The sequence below is a fragment of the Martes martes genome, assembly GCF_963455335.1.
Source record: "Martes martes genome assembly, chromosome: 7".
Lineage (NCBI taxonomy): Eukaryota > Metazoa > Chordata > Mammalia > Carnivora > Mustelidae > Martes > Martes martes.
The window spans coordinates 129,998,321-130,017,949 of NC_137894.1; the positions used below are offsets into that span (position 1 = coordinate 129,998,321).

Below are 19,629 nucleotides of genomic sequence, written 5' to 3' on the forward strand. Positions count from 1 at the left end.
CTCTCTCTCTGCCTGCCTCTCTGCCTACTTGTGATCTCTGTCAAATAAATAAATAAAATCTTAAAAAAAAAAAACCCTTAAAAAAAAAAGAATATTCTGACTGGTCTAACCAGGAAGATGAAACATCTATATTATGTGCTGGGGTAGCAGTGAGCCACAATCCAGTCCTATAACAATGGATTTCTCTAAGAGTAATACTGTTAGCAGAGAAGGGAGAATAGGAAAAGAATTATTTTCAGACCTTCTTCTATCCATGTATGTATATTACCATATTAACAGTTACATAATTTTGTGGTTTAAAAAAAAAAGTGAAACAGGTATCACACCACACCTAATTGTTCTATGAGTTACTTCTTTTTCTTAACATTAGGTCAAGTAAGCAATATAGCTCTTATTATTATTGTGATAAAATACACATAAAATTTACCATTTTAGCCATTTTTAAGTGTATAGTTCAATATCGTTAAGTACATTTACAATGTTGTACAACCAATCTCCACAATTCTTTTTGTCTTGGAAAACTGAAGCTCCATCCCTATTAAAATCCCCATTCCCCACTCCCTCCAGCCCTGGGAACCACCTTTCTACCTTGTCTCTATGGATTCAGTTATTGCAGGCACTTCATGTAAGTGGAATCAGTATTTATCTTTAGGTGACTCTTTTTTTGCTTAGCATAACGTCCTCAAGGGTCATCCATGCTGGAGGATGTATCAGAATTTTCTTCCTTCTTAAGGCTGCATAACATTCCATTGTACGTATATACCACATTTTGGTTATTCGTTCATCTGTTAATGGACGTTATTCATTCATCTGTAAATGGACACTTGGATTGCTTCCACCTCTTGGCTATTGTTAGAAGTGCTGCTGTGAACATAGATGCGCAAATATCTCTTTAAGATCCTGAGTTGATTCTTTCGTACATACTCAGAAGTGGAACTGCTGGATCATATGGTAATTCTATTTTTAATTCAGGAAACACCATATCGTTTTCTCCAGTGACTGTACCATTTTACATTTCCTACAGTGTACAACAGTTCCGATTTCTCCTCATCCTTGTAAATACTATTTATTTATTCTAAATAGTAGCCATCTGAATAGGTATGCAGTGATACCTCATTGTGATTCTGATTTGCACTTCCCTAATGATTAGTGACGTTAAGCATTTTTTTATGTGCTTGTTGGCCATCTGTATATCTTGTTGAGAGAACCGTCTATTCAAGTCTTTTGCCCATTTTTAAATCTATTTCATTCTTTTCAAATGCTCATGACATTCCACAGTATAATTGACCCTTGAACAAAATTGGTTTGAACTGCATGGGTCCACTTATATGTGGATTTTTTTTTTTAAATACAGCATTAGAAACATATTTGCTCTTCCTTATGATTTTCTTAATCTTTTCTTTTTCTTTAGCTTATGTCATTGTAAGAATACAATGTAGCTTTGTTCAAGGGTTAACTGTAGAGATGTAAAATAGTTAAGATTCTTTTGGTGGAACTTTATATTTTTCTCAGTTTTTCTCTATTATAAACAGTGGTGCGGTAAGATACTTCTAGATGCTTCCTCGTACCCATGTATGAATGTTTCTTTACACATTTATATTGTATTTATGTGCTTATATCACACTAACCATGTATATTAAAGAAAATCACCTGTATACCTATAAGTAACCCCACAAAAGAACTGGGTTTCTTGGATATCTGTAATTTTTATTTTAATGGCTCCTGCCAAACTCCTATCTAAAACAGTTATATCCATCTGCACTCTTCTCACCACTGCGTGGCTACTCATTTCTTCACACCATTGTTATATATATTGGAAGATCTTTTGGTCAGCCACTTGTCTTAATTTGGGAGGTCTGCCTTCCACAGAAATCTATAGTTTTAACATAGTCACACCTACTAATCTTTTCTTTTATGGCTTTTAAATTCTCCATCTTAAGAATTCTATCCAAAGATTATAGGCATTTTTTGTGCTTTTTCTAAGACTTCCATAGCTGAAAAAAAAAAAAGTTTAGATATTTGACCCATTTGAAATGTATTCTCATGAAGGATATAAAGTAGGAATACAAAAACTTTCCTCAAATGGAGAGCCCACTAGCCATTATGATACCATAATAATCACCGACATTCACTGAGCAATACTTAAATTGTCATGTACTATTCGATTTCATCCCATCTTACCAGACTTGTTTTGAGGATCAGACAACACACTTTACTTTATTTTTTAATTTTTTTTTTTAGACAACACATTTTAAAGAGGGAGCAAGGTAGGCACCAAATGGTTATACTGTGCCCAGTTCATACAGATAGTAAGTGGTGGAATCAGGATTCTAACCCCACTAAGAATTACTCCACACTATTTGGCCTTCCAATAAAATGTCCTTTTTCCACAGATCTGAAATACTACCTTGATAATATACCAACTTGTCATAAATATATCAGTCTGTTTATGGACTTTCAATTCTGTTTCAATGATTTATTTCTCTATTCTTACACTACCTTGAGGTCATTTAAAATATCTAATCTGATCTTATTATTCACCTTACTTAAAATTTTAATGAGCTCCTGTTGACCTCACAATCAAGTCCAAAGCCTTTACTATGTCATATAAGCTCCCCCCCGCCAGTCACCTCCCACCCCTGGAGTCTCAGATGCAGGAATAGATCTCTTTTCCCCATGTTCTAGTTAGAAAAACCATCTGGTAGTGTCTGCACAGGCCAAACAATCATTCCATGTAACATCCACGTCTCCATGCTTTTGTTCATATGTTTCTTATGCCTCCTTTCTTTGCTCATATACTGGGCAAGCACTTATTCACTTTTAAAGATTAACTCAAATATAACTACCTCTAGCCTTTCCTCCCTCCCCATTCCAACCAAGTAGAAAGAAATTATTCTTTTCTCATATACGGGTCTTTCCGCTCATACCTTTAACTTGGCACCATTATATGACCATATTTATTCACATACATGTTTCTCTTTCCCCTATTATAATACGAATGTCTTCGGGGAAGGACCGTATCTTATTAAGTACCGAGGATAACCGTAATAAATATAAAACAACCACCACCAAATTATATGAGCAATCATCTGATTTATAAAAAAATGCAATATTTAAAATGATACAAAATATCAGTTTCAAAACAATACCAAAAAGTGAGTGTATTTAACCATACTTAGCTCATAACAGGAAAAGGGTTAAGAAGAATAATTCATGCTATAGCATGTTGCTAATATGAACCAGCAACAGAAAAAGCTGGTAAAGGAAGGCAGAGGAACTCTATCTTTTAAGAATTAGAACCGAGGGGCTCCATAATCATCTGGCATCCGCTCAATGTTGTACCTAATCAGAACAAAAAATTAACACTGGTAAGAAAGGTGGGTCTAGAAGCCACCTAAAAACCCATCCTTTACTGAGTGTAACACTTTCACCTCCCCACTATGAATCCTTTCTGTCAGTGGGAACATTTTAAAGGGATGGCGTAATGAGTGATTTTTAGCAAAATGCTGACTTCAATATATTATCTTTATTCCTCAAAATCGAAAGTTAACAAGTAAGGGAGCCAGGTGCTAAGTCCAGGTAAGCCCAGCTCCTCCCAGCCCATATTCTTCCCACTATATTGTGTTCTCCCCAGGTTGAAAAGCGAGACAGTAAGAGACTGAGAACTAACATAGGGACATCCAAGCAAGATAAAGACCAGTTTTTGTTTTTTAATAAGCTTTTAGTTTCCCAGATAAGGTGCTGATCACATATACTAGGCTTTCAAAAAAAAAAAAAAAGATATTTCTGGCCAAAAAGATTAGCTTAATTCAAATTACTGCTTTGTATTTAAAGCTACACATCTCTATTTCTTCTAGTAATCTTACTGTAGCAATGGGAATGTCTGCCTCACCCCCAAATCCTAGTTTTATCTTTTAGGCTTGTTCTTATTACTTTGTCTCACTTTTTCAAATGTAACTATGTGTGCATTTGATACAACAACTGCTTTCAAATCTTCCTATAACCTGACCTCATTTTTAATTGATATCAGCTATATACTTTTAATCGCTTTCCCCAAGAGACAGTTCTTACCTATGGTTAGAAATGTACATGATGGGAACTCCAGGGATCTTCCGGATCCTTCGTTTAAGGTCTCGGTCAACTGTGGCCACGATGTAACACTTGTGCTGTAAAAGACGCCATTCAGTGCTCACACATTGAGTCTACTTGACATTGAGTAATGGTACACTGGCTAATCTAGAGAATTACTCATTTTCACAGTAAATAGCATCACAACAATTTGTTGAGTACCTACGATGACCTAGGAGCTCATATTTACAAAACATATAAAAAGTTGCCTAAAAGAAATGTAGCTCTAAGACTCTTGATGGGGAGAAGACAGAAAAACTATTTAAAGGCACCAAATTGTTTTTTGTCTCATAAGTGGAAGGGACTTTCATATTTAGGGCAGGCAATTTCTTGATTTGGAGAAATACCCCAAAAGACTCAATGCAAAGGCTGAGTAAATGACTTAGATCGGAGGACCCAGCTTTTGCCTTTCCTGCAATCTCTGAGCTTGGGCCTACTCTGAGACCTCCTAGTGGTGGAGGTAGGCCACTTCCTCAGCCAGGACACCAGAATGGAACTCTAGGACAAGTCTGAGCTTAGCAGTTCTGAAAGCATTTAGCTGCCAGCTGTATTAGATTTTACTGCCATCATACCCCAATCTCCCATTCCATTCCGAAAAGAGTTGTAGCCTGGTGACAGCTGTGCTGTGGGAAGTTGAGGCAAATGCTGTCTCCACCCATGGGATGGGGTGGCTAAAGGGATGGCAGTGTGGTCACCAGGTGAAGACAGTTATCCCCAGCATAGGAGGGTCCAGGAAGGGCAACCAATAGCAGAAGTTCTTGTCACGCTTGACAAGGAGGCCAGAACAGAAGAATTAAGAACCTAGTTACTCCAGGGTACTTGTAAGACAGCATCCCGGGACACTGAGATGTAACTGAGAAACACTCTTGCTTAGGCATGGTGGAGAGGAACAAAATTCCTGCATGGGGAATAATGGAAACGGATGATTTCTGATTCACAGGGTGGTAAAACCTAATATTATATGTACACTCACTCAATGCATTTTATAGAGATGAGTTGTGGAATAAAGAATCAGTAAGTGCCCCAAATTACATACAAATAAATGCAGGTGCTGAGACTTGAAACCCGTGTCTCCTTCCCAAGCCTGTGATTTTCCCATTACAGTTACAGTATACATTTCCAATCCACTTCCTCAAATAAGTGAAGACACCTACGCTTCCTGTGAAGCACAAAGTGAACATTTAAAAACTGGTGATACCTGAGTTACTCTCTGCACTAAGCAGTCATCTGCATAGGTTCCTTTGTGTGTGCATGGTAATCGTTCAAATCTTGGATCCTTGGCAATCCTAAAGGGTTACAAAAGTGGATTAACAACGACAGCCAGGCAACTGGGTAACTTTCTGACTCTTGATCTGTAAAATAAGAGTGACTTGATCTATGTGGGGATTCTAAGGCACCCCTTGCCTCCCGCACCCTATCTTCTGATTGGAAAGACAACTGAGAGAGAGGCTGTTGTGCCTTAGGTCACGTAATCTTCGGAGAACTCTGAATTAATTATGTTTCCATTTTACAAATGAGGAAGCAGATTCAGAGAGGCTAATTAATTTGTTCAAAGTACACAGGTTGGAAAAGCCGGGATTCAAAACCAAACAATTCTAACCTAACCATTTCACTTTTAGAAGCTGTCTTACACAAATCTGTAAGAGTATAGGCACAAGGATGGCCACTACAGAATACTTTGTAATAGTGAAAAACTGCAGATCATCTGACTATCCATCAGCAACGTAAAAAAAGTTAAATACATTCTGATGCCCCACCCTGTTTAAAAAAAAAATGAGGTAGGGCTGGCTGTACCAACACAGAAGGCTTGTTGAATAAACAAAAAAATTCAAACTGTTGCATAAAGAAAATCATCAAACAGTATACATACATGATTCAATTAAGAAAATACAAATTTCTGAGGCACCCGGGTGGCTCAGTGGGTTGAGCCTCTGCCTTCGGCTCAGGTCATGATCTCAGGGTCCTGGGATTGAGTCCCGCATCGGGAATGTATGCTCAGCAGGGAGCCTCCTTCCCCCTCTCTCTCTGCCTGCCTCTCTGCCTACTTGTGATCTGTCAAATAAATAAAATGTTTTAAAAAAAAAGAAAATACAAATTTCTTTCATTGTCTTTCTCTACACTTGCATTTGCTTAGAAAAAAGGTCTAGAAAAACATACATTAACGCTTCTCAGTTGTCACCATTAGGGTGGAAGAATGGACAAAGTGTGAATATGTGGGGGGACTAAACTTTTTACCATATGTACATGTTTATATTGTTTGCCATAAATAAATCAAACATGTTATTTTCATGCAAGTTTGAAAAAAGAAAAACCCCAAGTCTGTGATTCCCAGAACCATGTTCTTCCTACTGCGTAATGATGAGTCACAAACTGAATAAAACTACAAGGCAGCACATAGGTACCAAGTGCAAGAAAAATGCTCCACAATGCAGTAGTTCAGAGCTAAGTCACTGTGAATTGGGTACACTTAAAAAAAATTACATGGATGTTAAATAAAATGAAGATGAAAGAATATTCCATGGGCAGGCACGTTCCAAACAGGGCACCAACCATCTATAAATTGGGTCATTGGTGTTCAGGGAAGAGCAAGCACCTCTTTCTGGTAGGAAGAGAGGGTTTGTACAGAGGAGAGTGAAACAGGGCTGGGAAGATGGAGCTTTCTGCAGTGATATTGCCAAACTGCTCTCCAAACTGACCGTCCACTTTACATCCGTATCTGTCGAATATGAGAATTCCCACTGGTCCCCAGTCTCAACTACTCACAGCATTGTTAAGCAGACTTCAATTCTTGCCAATCTGCTGCATATGAAACGATATCTCCTTGTGAATTTAATGATTTTGTCTTTTTCTCATAGATTTGTAAGTTTTTTATACATTTATACATTTTGAAACTAGGCCCTTTGTTGATTATATGTGTTACTAGTATCTTCTCACTATCTGCGACTTACTGTTTTGCTTTGTTTATGCTGCCTTTTGTTATAAAGTAGTGTTCAATTTATTTATTTTTTTTAAGATTTTATTTATTTATTTGACAGAGAGAGTGAGAGAGCACAAGCAGAGGGAGGGGCAGAGGCAGAGGGAGAAGCAGACTCCCTGCTAATAAACAAAGAGCCTGAGGCGGGGCTCGATCCCAGGACCCTGAGATCATGACCCGAGCCCAAGGCAGACGTTTAACCGACTGAGCCACCAAGGTACCCCAGTATTCAACTGCAATATAATCAGATCAGTTAGTTTTCTATTATGGCTTGGACTCCTTCAGAAAGCCCTGCCCACTCCAGAATCACGAAAATATTCTCTATATTTTCTATAAAAGTATAGATACTTAATCTACGTGGAACTGATTTTTGTGAAAGAGGGAAATCCAATTTTGTTTCTTTCCATAGTGATAATCTATATATATATATTTTTTTCTTTAAAGATTTTATTTATTTATTTGACAGAGACAGAGATCACAAGTAGACAAAGAGGCAGGCAGAGAGAAAGGGAGAAGCAGGCTCCCCACTGAGCAGATATCCTGATGCAGGGCTCAATCCTAGGACCCTGAGACCACGATGAGCTGAAGGCAGAGGGCTAACCCACTGAGCCACCCAGGCGCCCCTATATATATATTTTTATATACTTTTTCCCACTTTATTTCTTTTCAGTGTTCCAGCATTGTTTATGCACCACACCCAATGCTCCATGCAATACGTGCCCTCCATAATACCCACCACCAGGCTCACCTCACCCCTCACCCCTCTCCCCTCCAAAAGATAATCAATATTTTAATAGTTTATCACTTTCCCATTCAGCTAAACAGTGCTACCATTCTTATACATTGGGTTCCCATTTCTTTTTGCCTTAAAAAAAGCTTTATTACGTATAAATGAAATATAATAAAATTCACTGACAATACATGTAAAATTTGATGAGTTTTGACAAATTTAGATATCCATTTCACCAATCTCCACAATTGAGATATAGAACACTTCTGTCACTACAAAAAGTTCCCTGTGTCCCTTTGTAGTTAATCCACTTTTCCCATGCTCAGCTTCAGTTAACTACTGTATTCTATTAGTACAGTTTTGTCTTTTCTGGAATTTCATATAAGTGGAATCACACTTCGGGAATGTTGGAAATGTTCTATTTCATGACTATGAGGGTGGTTCCATAACTGTACACATTTGCCAAACCCATCAAATTATATAATTAAACTTGGTGAATTTTATAGCATATAATTTACACCTTTAAAAGGTGACACACAGGGACACCTGGGTGGCTCAGTTGGTTAAGCAGCTGCCTTCGGCTCAGGTCATGATCCCAGCGTCCTGGGATCGAGTCCCACATCGGGCTCCTTGCCCCGCAGGGAGCCTGCTTCTCCCTCTGCCACTCTGTCTGCCTATGCTCGCTCGTGCTCTCTCTCTCTCTGACAAATAAATAAATAAAATCTTTAAAAAAAAAAAAAATAAAATAAAAAAAAATAAAAGGTGACACACACAGAGATGCACAAAATCACTGGTACATCTTGGACCTTGTTTGAATCTTTTACCCATGCATGATTTTGTAGTATTATTCATTGATCATTTGGAAAATGCCAACTCACTGAATTATACAAATCTTCCAAGTATTAACACATTTCATTATAGAATTACCAAAAAAATCATACACAGGGATGCCTGGGTGGCTCAGTTGGTTAAGTGGCTGCCTTCGGCTCAGGTCATGATCCCAGCATCCTGGGATTGAGTCCCACATCAGGCTCCTTGCTCAGCAGGGAGCCTGCTTCTCCCTCTACTTCTGCCTGCCACTCTGTCTGCCTATGCTCACTCTCTCTGACAAATAAAAAAAATCTTAAAAAAAAAAAAAACGCAGTATCTTCACTGGTCTCAACAGAAAGGTCTTTAGTATTGGGAATGTGATAAGCTCATGATTTTTCAAAACTCTAATTTTCACTTCAAAGCTTGAATTTTATCATTGGCAGCTAATACAGTTAAGATTTTCCCTGAAGCAACAGATGCACTGCATTAATTTTTGAGAAACTATCTCCAAATTTAGTCTGAAAAATCAGTGTTTGTCAGTTACTCTTCACATATAAATGACATTCCATGAAAAAGCGGCTGGTTTGGCTCAAAACTCAAACTAGTACACAAATGCTTTTCACTGAAGCAACCTTCACTCTTGGGATGCGGCAGAAGTTCTTTAGGTGTATTTTAAACCTCATCACAAGGAACACCGATGTGTACTCTAGGGTCGAGATTTAACAAAGTCAACAAATTTTACTGCTTCATCAAGGATATTCTTAAGGGACTCTGAGGTTTTTTGTTGTTGTTGTTTCTTGTTTTTAAGATTTTATTTTTTTAAGTAATCTCTGCAACACCCAATTTAGGGCTCAAATTTATAATCCCGAGATCAAAAGTTGTGCTCTACCAACTGAGCCAGCCAGGCACCCCTGCGCTGTTTTTGTTGTTTTTAACTGCTAGTGAGGGGGCAGTGAAGAGTACAAAGTCTACCAGCATTATTTGGGTCCACTGCCTTGACTGGTACTAAGGCACCAGTTATTTCTGCTCTCAGTACAAATGTCAGCACAGTGACAGAGACAACGTCTTGATATTATTATGAAAATAGTTTTGTTAGGCTCCCTGCGCAAAGGTCTCTGGGACTTCTAGGGGTCCATGGACCATACTTTGGGAACCACTAATTTTAATTCAAGTATACCTTCTAGAGTAAGCTCAAAACTCAAAATGTGACTCCTTTAAGTATGAGATTTTAAAAGAGATATCTAGATAGCTAATAAAAAGACACTTTCTAATTGAAAATCCAGAGGAACTTAAAAGGAGGCCTAAAAGACCAACGGGACTAACTAACTTCATTAAAAAAACTACAGCTTAGGGATGCCTAGGTGGCTCAGTCAGTTAAGTGTCTGACCTCGGCTCAGGTCCTGATTTGGGGCTCCTGGGATAGACCCCCGCAGCCTGACCAGCTTCCTGCTCAAGGGGGAGCCTGCTTCTCTCTCTTCCTCTGCCCACAGCACCCCTGCACCCCAGCTCATGCTCTCTCTCTCAAATAAAATCTTTAAATTCTTTAACCTTCAAATGTTTGCTTGCTTCCTTGCTTTTTTTTTTAAAGATTTTATTTATTTATTTGACACAGAGAGTGAGTGAGAGAGGGAATACCAGCTGGGGGAGTGGAGAGGGAGAAGCAGGCCTCCCGCTGGGCAGGGAGTCTGATGTGGCTCGATCCCGGGACCCTGGTATCATGACCCGAGCTGAAGGCAGATGCTTATTGACTTGAGCCACCCAGGCGCCCCAAATGTTTGCTTTCTTGATCATAAATAGTTAACTAGTTTTGTGTGGTTTTTATTTAAAGTAATTATCCAAGAAATCTTCAGACAGCAAACAGATGGAGGAGGATCACAAGAATCTTGAGCATACCAATCTAGACCAGCTCCTCCCTACCTTAGAGCCACTCGATACTTCTGCCCCAGTTTCTCAATTTCAGCCATTACACAGTCAGTTATACAAGGGATACCTGCAGGAAAAAAATACATATTGATAACAGAACCTGTAAAGAAACTGGTTTTACTCTCTCTGAATTATATCACATTGAAAGTCTTAGGAATAAAATCCCTATTGATGAGGAAAGTAGAGAACTGAACCGTCCCAATCCCACACTACAGATTCATAAAGTGTCATGAATGTGCCTGGGGGAAAAAATTAAGCTAGATCCCTGTCATCCTTTCTACATTAAAATAAATTCTAGATGGAAAAAAATTTAAATACGAGCCCAAAGAAACGAAACAATTAATCAGAAAATGTAAATTCGATCCCATAAAAATAGAAATCTTCTGTTTGACAGCTATGGAAGTCATATTAAAATAAAAATAAACTAGGAAAAGTACTTCTACACCTTCATCACAGGGCAAATTTCGTTAATATACAAAGAGCTTGTAATGATAGCTTATGTTATGTGCTATTTGCCAGCCACTGGGCCGAGCACTTTAGGAGGATATCTCACTTCTTATTCAGAATAATTCCTATCAGGTAGCATTGTTATTATTATCATCCCCATTTTACAGATCAGGAACCTAAGGCGTAAAGAAGTTAAGTAGAAGCAAATGGTGAAACCAAGACTTGAATAGAGACTGTCAGGCTATAGACTGGATTCTTTTTTTTCTTTCCTTAAGAGCAATACTTAATCCTAGTACATCGCTAGTTACCTCTTTCTCCCTACGTGTTGAGATTTATTTTTTTTAATTTTAATTTTATTAACATATAATGAATTATTTGCCCCAGGGGTACAGGTCTGTGAATCATCAGTCTGACACAATTCATAGCACTCGCCATAGCACATACCCTCCCCAATGTCCATCACCCAGCCGCCCCATCCCTCCCACCCCCTCTCCCCTCCAGCAAACCTCAGTTTGTTTATAGACTGGATTCTTAACCACCATGCTACAGTTCAGTTCATACACTTCAGGTCACAGAGGAAGACATACAATGGTCAATGAACATAAGGGTGTTCAATCTCACTCCTAATTAAAGAGCTATAAATTGAAACAAGATTTCATTTTCTACCTATTAGAGTGGCAAAGATTAAACAAGGAAAATACCCAATATTGAGGAAACAGGTATTCTCACACTAAGTTAGTAAGTGTAAAAATGTGTATTACTATTTTAGGATAATTCTGCAACACGTTAATGTAAGAAAATATACATACCCCTTGAAATTGCAGTACAGTTTCCTAGAAATGTGTCCTAAAGAACTACTCCACCCTATCAGAGACATATTTACATTGATATCCACTGCAGCCTTATTTATAGTAAGGTAAAAACTGCAAGTAATCCAAGTATCTAATAGAATATTAATTTTTAAAAATTATATAAATACTATGCAAACTTAAAAAAAGAATGAAGTCCACTATATATACTGACACAGCAAAATGTCCAAGATATATTTTGTTCAAGGAGCACCTGGGTGGTTCAGTTGGTTTAGTGTCTGCTTTTGGCTCAGGTCATGATCTTAGGGTCCTGGGATTGAGCCCTGCACTGGGGGGGGGGGGGGTGTTTCCCCTGTTCAGCAGGAGTCTTCCTTTCCCTATTCCTCTGCCTTCTCCCCACCACTCGAGCGTGTGCATGCTCTCTCTAAAAAGTAAATACCCGTTTAAAAAATTTATTTGCTATTTGTTCAATGTAAAAGTAAGAAAAAAATGGATGAGTAATCTAGCCACACAATGGAATATTATTTGGTAATGTAAAGAAATGATGTCCTGATATATGCTTTAACATTTAGCCTTGAAGCCTTGAAAACATGCTGAATGTAAGAGGACAAAATATTTTATGATCTCATTTTAATGAAATGTCCAAAATAAGCAAATCTATAGAGACAGATGGCAAGTTAGTGGTTGTCTAGGGACAGAAAGAGGAAAGGTTGGGGATGATGGTTAAAGGGTTCAGAGTTTCTTTCTGGGTAGTAAAATATTCTAAAATTGACTTTGAATATGCTAAAAGCCACAGAATCATACACTTTAAATGGTATGTGAATTAATTCTCCAGTTGTTAAAAAAGGCACAAAGACAAACTGTAAATAATCTAGGATTCATTTTCATTAATAAAATAAACAAAATTAACCAAAAATCCATAGAGATTTTATATTAAGTTTTAGAGGGAAACCTAGGTAGCTCAGTCGGTTAAGCATCTGACCCTAGACTTCAGCTCAGGCCTTGATCTCAAGGCCATGAGTTCAGGTCCCACACTGGGCTCCACACTGGGTATGGAGTCTATTAAGAAAAAAAAAATACATAAAAAATAAAAATAAAAACTGTCCCTCCCTGAGGAAAGGTGTTATAGAGGGCTTTAATGTTTTTGTGCTAGATTTTTTACCCACAATCACAGAAATATTTTTGAATGTGGACAAAGTTAAATTTTAAACTAAAGGACAACATCCAGAAGAAAAAGCAGTTGTAAAATGGAGGTATGAAATCAGTAGGATCAAACAGTCATGGAATCAGAGGGCAATATGCAACTTAAAAGGGTCAATTTCAGAACCATGTAGCAGTAAACCAACCAAGGGCTTGCATGTGGAGCAGGAAAGTTGGCCCAGGAAGAGGACTATCAAGAAAGGGAAGGTAACAGGGAAGAACACTCATGGGCAGAAAAGAAAGCTGACAGAAAGCTAACTATCCTCCCTTGTTGGAATATCAGGGAGGAATGGGACCAGGAGCTATGAAAAGGCCAAAGGGGCATCTTCAAGGGAAGAGGAAGATAAAGGTCTTCCTTCAGGTATAAAGACAAGCGAGGAAAAATTAAATAGCTAGAGCTTAAAAATAGTCAAGGAATCTCCTAGGTAACTGAATTTGTACTGTACTTGAATATTTCTTCAACCTTTCCTTTGAGGTATTGTTACACAGAAGACTGCAGAAAGTGGTATTTTCCTTAAAAAAGTTCTTATTTTATTATATTATTATTTTTTTTAGAGAGGCAGAGACGGGTGGAGAGGCAGAGGAAGAGGGTGAATCTTAAGCAGCTTCCACGTCCAGCACGGAGCCCAATACTGGGTTTGATCTCACAACCCTGAGATCACGACCTGACCCAAAATCAAGAGTCAGATGCTGAACTGATTGAGCCACCAGTCAGTTTGAGGTATCCCAATAAGTTTGTTTTTAAAAAAGGCACAGTGAGAGCATTCAGCTGTACACATTATAGCTGTATTCCCAAGGTATCCATATCCAGAGAAAGCACTCCTCTCGGATGAGAGCTTTCCTAAACGTCACCACTTAGATAATAGTGATGGACCTATAGAGTCAAGGAAACAATTCGCCTTCAAAGGGCCATGCCTGAACCTCCATCCATTTCATTTATAAGCAGGTCACGGCATTTCTAGATAAGCAGCTAGCACACTTTATTTATAGTCATAAAAAACACCACGGGAATACTAAAGTCTACCAAATGTACTGTCTTCCCTCATCCAAGGCCACCCTAGTCCACGCTCACAGGAAGGTAGGACCCCCATTTCAGGTTATTCTTTATTATTCCAACAAGCTTAAACCAATTAAAGGATTACACGTCCACAGCTTAAAAAGAAATATGGCAAAGTCTGTGTGAAAAAATCCTTTCCCACCCCACCAACTTGGATCCTCAGAGACCACTATTTTACTTCATTAGCTGTTTTTCTCATTTGGTGGTTACCTTCATATCTTGATATAATAAACTTATGCACTTCTGTATTTATTAATTTTACGGCACTTAAAGAATTTAGATCTCTTACTCATCACATTTCTTACCCCATCTTCCCAACTTGTTAGTTTCAATCAATCAATAAACAACATTTACGTTAGTATCACTCTATAAATGTTCACTATATAGCATCCTTTAAAAATTAAAGGACACGCAAATTTTTTTCCTTCAATTTATTCTTTATGGCAAAGTATAAGTCTAGTTTTCATTTGTACCTTTAAAAAAAGGTAAAAAAATACAAATGTAAATATATTAAAAAATATAAATGTAAATCCCTCACAAAATGCAACAGATCTCACTATGAGGAAGTGATTTCCTTGTACATGGCCTAGATTTTCTTCTTTTTCTTACTCATGGTAGTGAAGGAAGATTACTTGAGGGAGGGGGACACCCAAACACAAGGAAAAGCTACTAATGGTAAACTGCACATCTAGGTATAAATAAACTACTTCTGGTCCTTTGTGGTGCAAATAAATACCACACTGAATAAACTTAGGAGTCATGAAACAGCATCACTTCTAGTTCTGTGACCATAAATGGCAAAATATCTTATTTAGCTTTTCCACAAAGGAGCGGAATGGAGAATATTTCCTCCTTGATGTAAAAGAATTCTGAAAAATATAATAAATTTTCATTTACCCAGAATTTTAAAATCCGGAATTCTAAAACAAAAAATTCCCATCCCATGTTCAAAATTGATGTCCATAACATCAAAGCAGGCTAAGTATGTTCTGATTGTGATGTTTAATTATTTCCAGTCAAGTCTGCATTATATTTCAACTCACTGAAAATGGTCATTGCTACACTGAGCAAATTAAATGACCAGAAATCCAACTAACCAAGACCCCACTCCTCTCTTTTCATGTATTTGGATAATTATAATTATTCTTTATAAATGATACAAAATGTAAAAGTATGATACTCACACTTGGCATAAAGACAGTCCATCATTGACTGTACTAAGTCAAGTTTGGCTTTAATGGAAAAGTTGATAAAGTTGGTATCAACCAGGATGTGGTAAGGTGGGCCCAGCTGTGTGTTATATTGGAAGAATAAGCAGGAAGGATGCTGGGGGCTGAAGGAAGAAGACACAAAACATAAAGTAACATCTACATTGATACTTTGATATCAACAACACAAATGAAGTCTCTGCTTTAAACTGTTTGCTATAGATTAAGCTCCTTTTCCTTATTTATTGGAAATAAATCCTAATAAATCCTGTGATGATATATACATTACCAATTTAGGACAAAATGAGATAACAAAGAAAATATGATGGTGTTTCATAAAATTAAGTGTATTTTTTTTAAGAAGAATGACCTTGAAATTTTGTCCTTACTACTTTTGATGATACATTCTTTCATCAATGTTGGTGTGTTAAACATTGATAATTGTTTCTTTTGAAAGATCATGGCAAAGAAAAAAAATGAGTAATTCTAGATCTAATCCCCAAGATTTTAGGGAAAATTTCACTGCTCCACGAAATCCAAAAACTTCCAACTACTAGCATGGATACACGTTCACCAATATCACTTTCATTTGCATAGTAGTGCCAGACTTACCAATGGCTTACAGAACAGCTCAGGGAAAGCCTGGGTTTCTAAGAATTCTATGGTTCTAAAATGTCAGGTTTCTAGGTTTAAAGGAAAACTTAAAGTTTTTGATTACTCACACTTCTCTTTCCTTGAGTGCACTGGGATCTTTCTTTTCTTTTTTTTTAGGTTTTAATCTATCCTTTTCTTTACTAGGAAAAAAGAAAGTAAATTAAATGCAAGAGAGAAGGAAAACTCATTGTAGTTATAATCTTATTCAACATTTAAAGTTTCTTTCTTTCTTTTTCTTTTTTCTTTTTTTTTTTTTTTTTTGCTTACAAAGGAAATCCTATTTTGTGATTTCTTCATGTTAATACCCACACCCACTTTCTAAGCATAAATAATTGTGTGGAACTGTGTGGGAAGTAGGCTGAAAGTAACTAATCAGTTAAACATAATGAAATTTAAAAGTCTCTAGCCAATAATCCATAAAACCTGTTAAAGGGGGGACACCAGGGCTGCTCAGTCAGTTGAGCTTCTGTCTTCGGCTCAGGTCATGATCTCAGGGTCCTGGGATCAAGTCCCACATTGGGCTCGCTGCTCAGATGGGAGTCTGCTTCTCCCACTACATGATACTCCCCTGCTTGTGCTCTGTCTCTCTCTGACAAATAAATAAATAAAATCTAAAAAGAATTGTTAATGGGTAAATAAATGTTAGTTATACTATCATTTCTTTGTCAGAAGCTCTTCATACCAAGGATCAAAACCCACTTCAATGTAGAGGAGAAACAGGCTAACATTTATCTTCTGAAGACTCAAATGTTCCAATAGTGGGAAAAAGGTTCTCCTATATGCCTCTTATAAAAGGCTAAAATGTAAAAGTACATATACAAAATTTAACACTTAACTGGAAATAAAATATTATCAATGAGGCAAATTCCCTAAAAATTACATAATACATACACACTAGAGACGGAGAATACAATTTAGTGACTGAAGACCATTTCTTTGTTCTAAAGTTATTAAACACAATGAAAATCAGTCTTTCTCTTCTCTTCTCTCTTTCCTTTCCTTCCTTTCTAAAGTAAGCTCTAGGCCCAAGGTGGGGCTTGCACTCACCACCCTAGATCAAGAGTCCTGTGATCTACTGACTGAGTCAGCCAGGTGCCCCAAGACCACTTCTTATTTCATAACTTTGTCTATTCTTCACTGAAGCAAGGAAGCTTACAATAGGGAGTATCATTCCACTCTCCCACAGTGGTCTGGATTCTTGTAAGATTTATAAAATGAAGACATCTAGGTGTTTTCCCATTCTTTCTTTTAAAAATATTTAAGTGACAGATGCTGGGGACACAAGGCAAACATGGTCTCTGATCTCACCGTTTTTCAACAATCTTAACAAATTTTTTTTTCACTGGGGAATATAAGAAAGGTAATAGCAAGAACATAAAGATATTCCAACCTACCAACTTCAAGGGGGCTTAAATGTGATAGGATATATAAAATACATAAAAACAGTGGAAGAGATCGAACACTTCAGAAATGTTTAATTCCCACCCCCTTCCCCAGTGTAATCGCTCAGCATCAAAGGGGCTGTTACACACTTGCCTACAATCCTATGCTATACAAAACCAAGACACAATAACTTTAAACGTAAACGTAAACACAAAATAAAGACAAAACTCTTACTACTTATGTCCTCCTAACTCTTTTATCTTCGGGAATAGATTTATTCCAGATACTCACAGCCTCTGATCTCGGAGACTAAGCATTCGCTTCATAGTCGCATACTTCCTTGCTTTCTTTTGCTTCCCCTTGAAACAGAAATTTTAGAGTTAAAAGAATTAGAAATACATAGTATCTTCTTGAATTCTTTCTCTTGTTTTGTCCATTCCCTTCCCTTCTTCCCTCAAATACCCACCATCTCTTATCCTCTGTGCCCCAATCTGGTCCTCCTCTCCCCACTCGCTACAGCATAGCAGGCACCTTTAGGAGCAGTTTAAGAACTACGGTCAGAATGAAAATAATTAAGAGTAATACAGAGGAAATTTGGCTAACGGCTGACTGGCTCGACCTCTCCCAAAACGTGGTCTAACAAAATCATTTCACAAACCCTCCTCTCACCATGTTCACGTCGTACTCTTGTTTCTTCCGGAATCACCAACCGCGCGACACTTCTGCGTCATCCAAATACTGCTTCCTGCAAAGCCTAGCCCGGAAGCGGAAGCCGCTTTGGGAAACGGAAAAGCTTGGAGCCGGTTCCCAGCCGGAGCCGAGATCTGTACTGGGGTCTCTGCGGGGAGGATCTTGGACCAGTCTTGCTGCGGTGCTGCAGCCACCGCCCCCAACAGCAGAGGTGGGACTCTAACGCGCTGCTCGGGTAACATTTCTCTCCTTTCCCACTGTAGCCCGGGGCACTGCCCCAGGACCTCCCTGCACCAGAGTTCCAGAGAGGCAGGACAGGGATGGGGGAACAGACTTTAGGTTTTTCCACTAGTTTAGAGAAACACATTCTCCTTATCCCTCAGCGCTGGGGTTCAGGTCTCTAGGGTGCAGTTGGGAGGTTCTGTTACCTACTCGGTTCTCCTAGCTAACATGGTGCTTCGTGCAGCTAGTTGGATGATTCTCACGATTTTCTCGAGTAAATACCGTGGATTCATCTCGGTGCAGAGAGGGATGAATCATCGTTTGAGGGCCTTCTTTAGACCATGTCTAGAAAATTGGGACATAAGCTTTACATATGTTATTAGTTACCAAGCCAGGAAAATGGTGGGGGAATAATTGACATTTATTGGGAATCCTTGTTGTGTCACCCTTAATGGAAAAGGGACAGTTTTTGAGAATAAGAAGGGAAAGAGAATTTACATTTTTTTGAGTAGCTGCTGTGTATTTCGGTGGTTCTTAGCCTTTCAGAGATCCAGGTATCCCTTGAAGGTTTGTGGACAGCCGGAAACGATTCTTAAAAAGGGTGGGGGGGCACATACAACATTTGTCATACAGTTGGTAAGACAAAGAGACTCTGAAGCCCTTCTGTGGACACTTGAGGTCTGTGTATGTAAGGTTAAGAACCCCTATTTTGTGTACTATACGTGGCACTTGCATTATCTACTTTGACCTTCACCATAACTTGAGAGCCTACCTTTTACATACAGGGAAGCTGAGGTTTGACTTTGTTTAGGGGTTTGTTCAGGTTTGATTTGATTCCCAAGCCCGTACTCTTCTTATTGCACAAAACTATCCTAGTGTTTGAAATCCAAAAATGTTATTAGGTTAAAAAAAAAAAAAGCTGACCATTTCATAGAACACGGAGCATTGGTTAACATAAACTTTGGAGTCTGACTAATTGACCATTTCATAAAACACGGTGCATTGGTTAACATAAACTTTGGAGTCTGACTAATGGAATTAAACTCCTGCTCTTCCTCTTACTAGCTGTATGACATTGGGTGAATTGATCTGTCTGTACTTCAGTTCCTTCATCCATAGAGTGGAGATAATAGAACCTGCCTTATAGGAAGGTTATCGGGAGTAAATGAATAAGAATGTGAAGTCCCTAGAACAGGGCCCACCACAGATAAAATGCTATTGAAGTGTTTTCTGTTATTATTTATTGTGTGTCTTTCAACATGTGGTGGCATTAGAATTTTATGCCAATTGTATTTTAATATAGTTGCTCTATTTTGGAACTTGAATGTGTTGATAGCTCCAAGAACCTTATGAGGTTTGCAGTTCTTAAAAAGCTCAATTGCAGGGTGGTTTCT

General features: G+C 38.1%; 1 protein-coding gene across 3 annotated transcripts; it reads right to left on the reverse strand.

The window, feature by feature from the left end:
- Positions 1 to 2,239: 2,239 nt before the first annotated feature.
- FCF1 (FCF1 rRNA-processing protein) lies at positions 2,240 to 18,050 on the reverse strand. Of its 3 annotated transcripts, none has more exons than XM_080809454.1 (9): positions 17,993 to 18,027; positions 17,790 to 17,854; positions 17,615 to 17,682; positions 16,009 to 16,080; positions 15,263 to 15,411; positions 10,560 to 10,632; positions 5,327 to 5,414; positions 4,072 to 4,166; positions 2,240 to 3,342 (listed from the first exon to the last, which is right to left on the reverse strand). In XM_080809454.1, exons 2-9 carry the CDS (start codon positions 17,790 to 17,792, stop codon positions 3,294 to 3,296), a joined length of 597 nt encoding a protein of 198 aa, XP_080665580.1. In that variant the 5' UTR covers positions 17,793 to 17,854; positions 17,993 to 18,027; the 3' UTR covers positions 2,240 to 3,293. The 3 variants fall into 3 exon arrangements, with proteins under 3 accessions (XP_080665580.1, XP_080665579.1, XP_080665578.1); XM_080809453.1 differs by having other exon boundaries at positions 17,790 to 17,874; positions 17,993 to 18,020; XM_080809452.1 differs by lacking the exon at positions 17,790 to 17,854 and having other exon boundaries at positions 17,993 to 18,050.
- Positions 18,051 to 19,629: the final 1,579 nt, after the last annotated feature.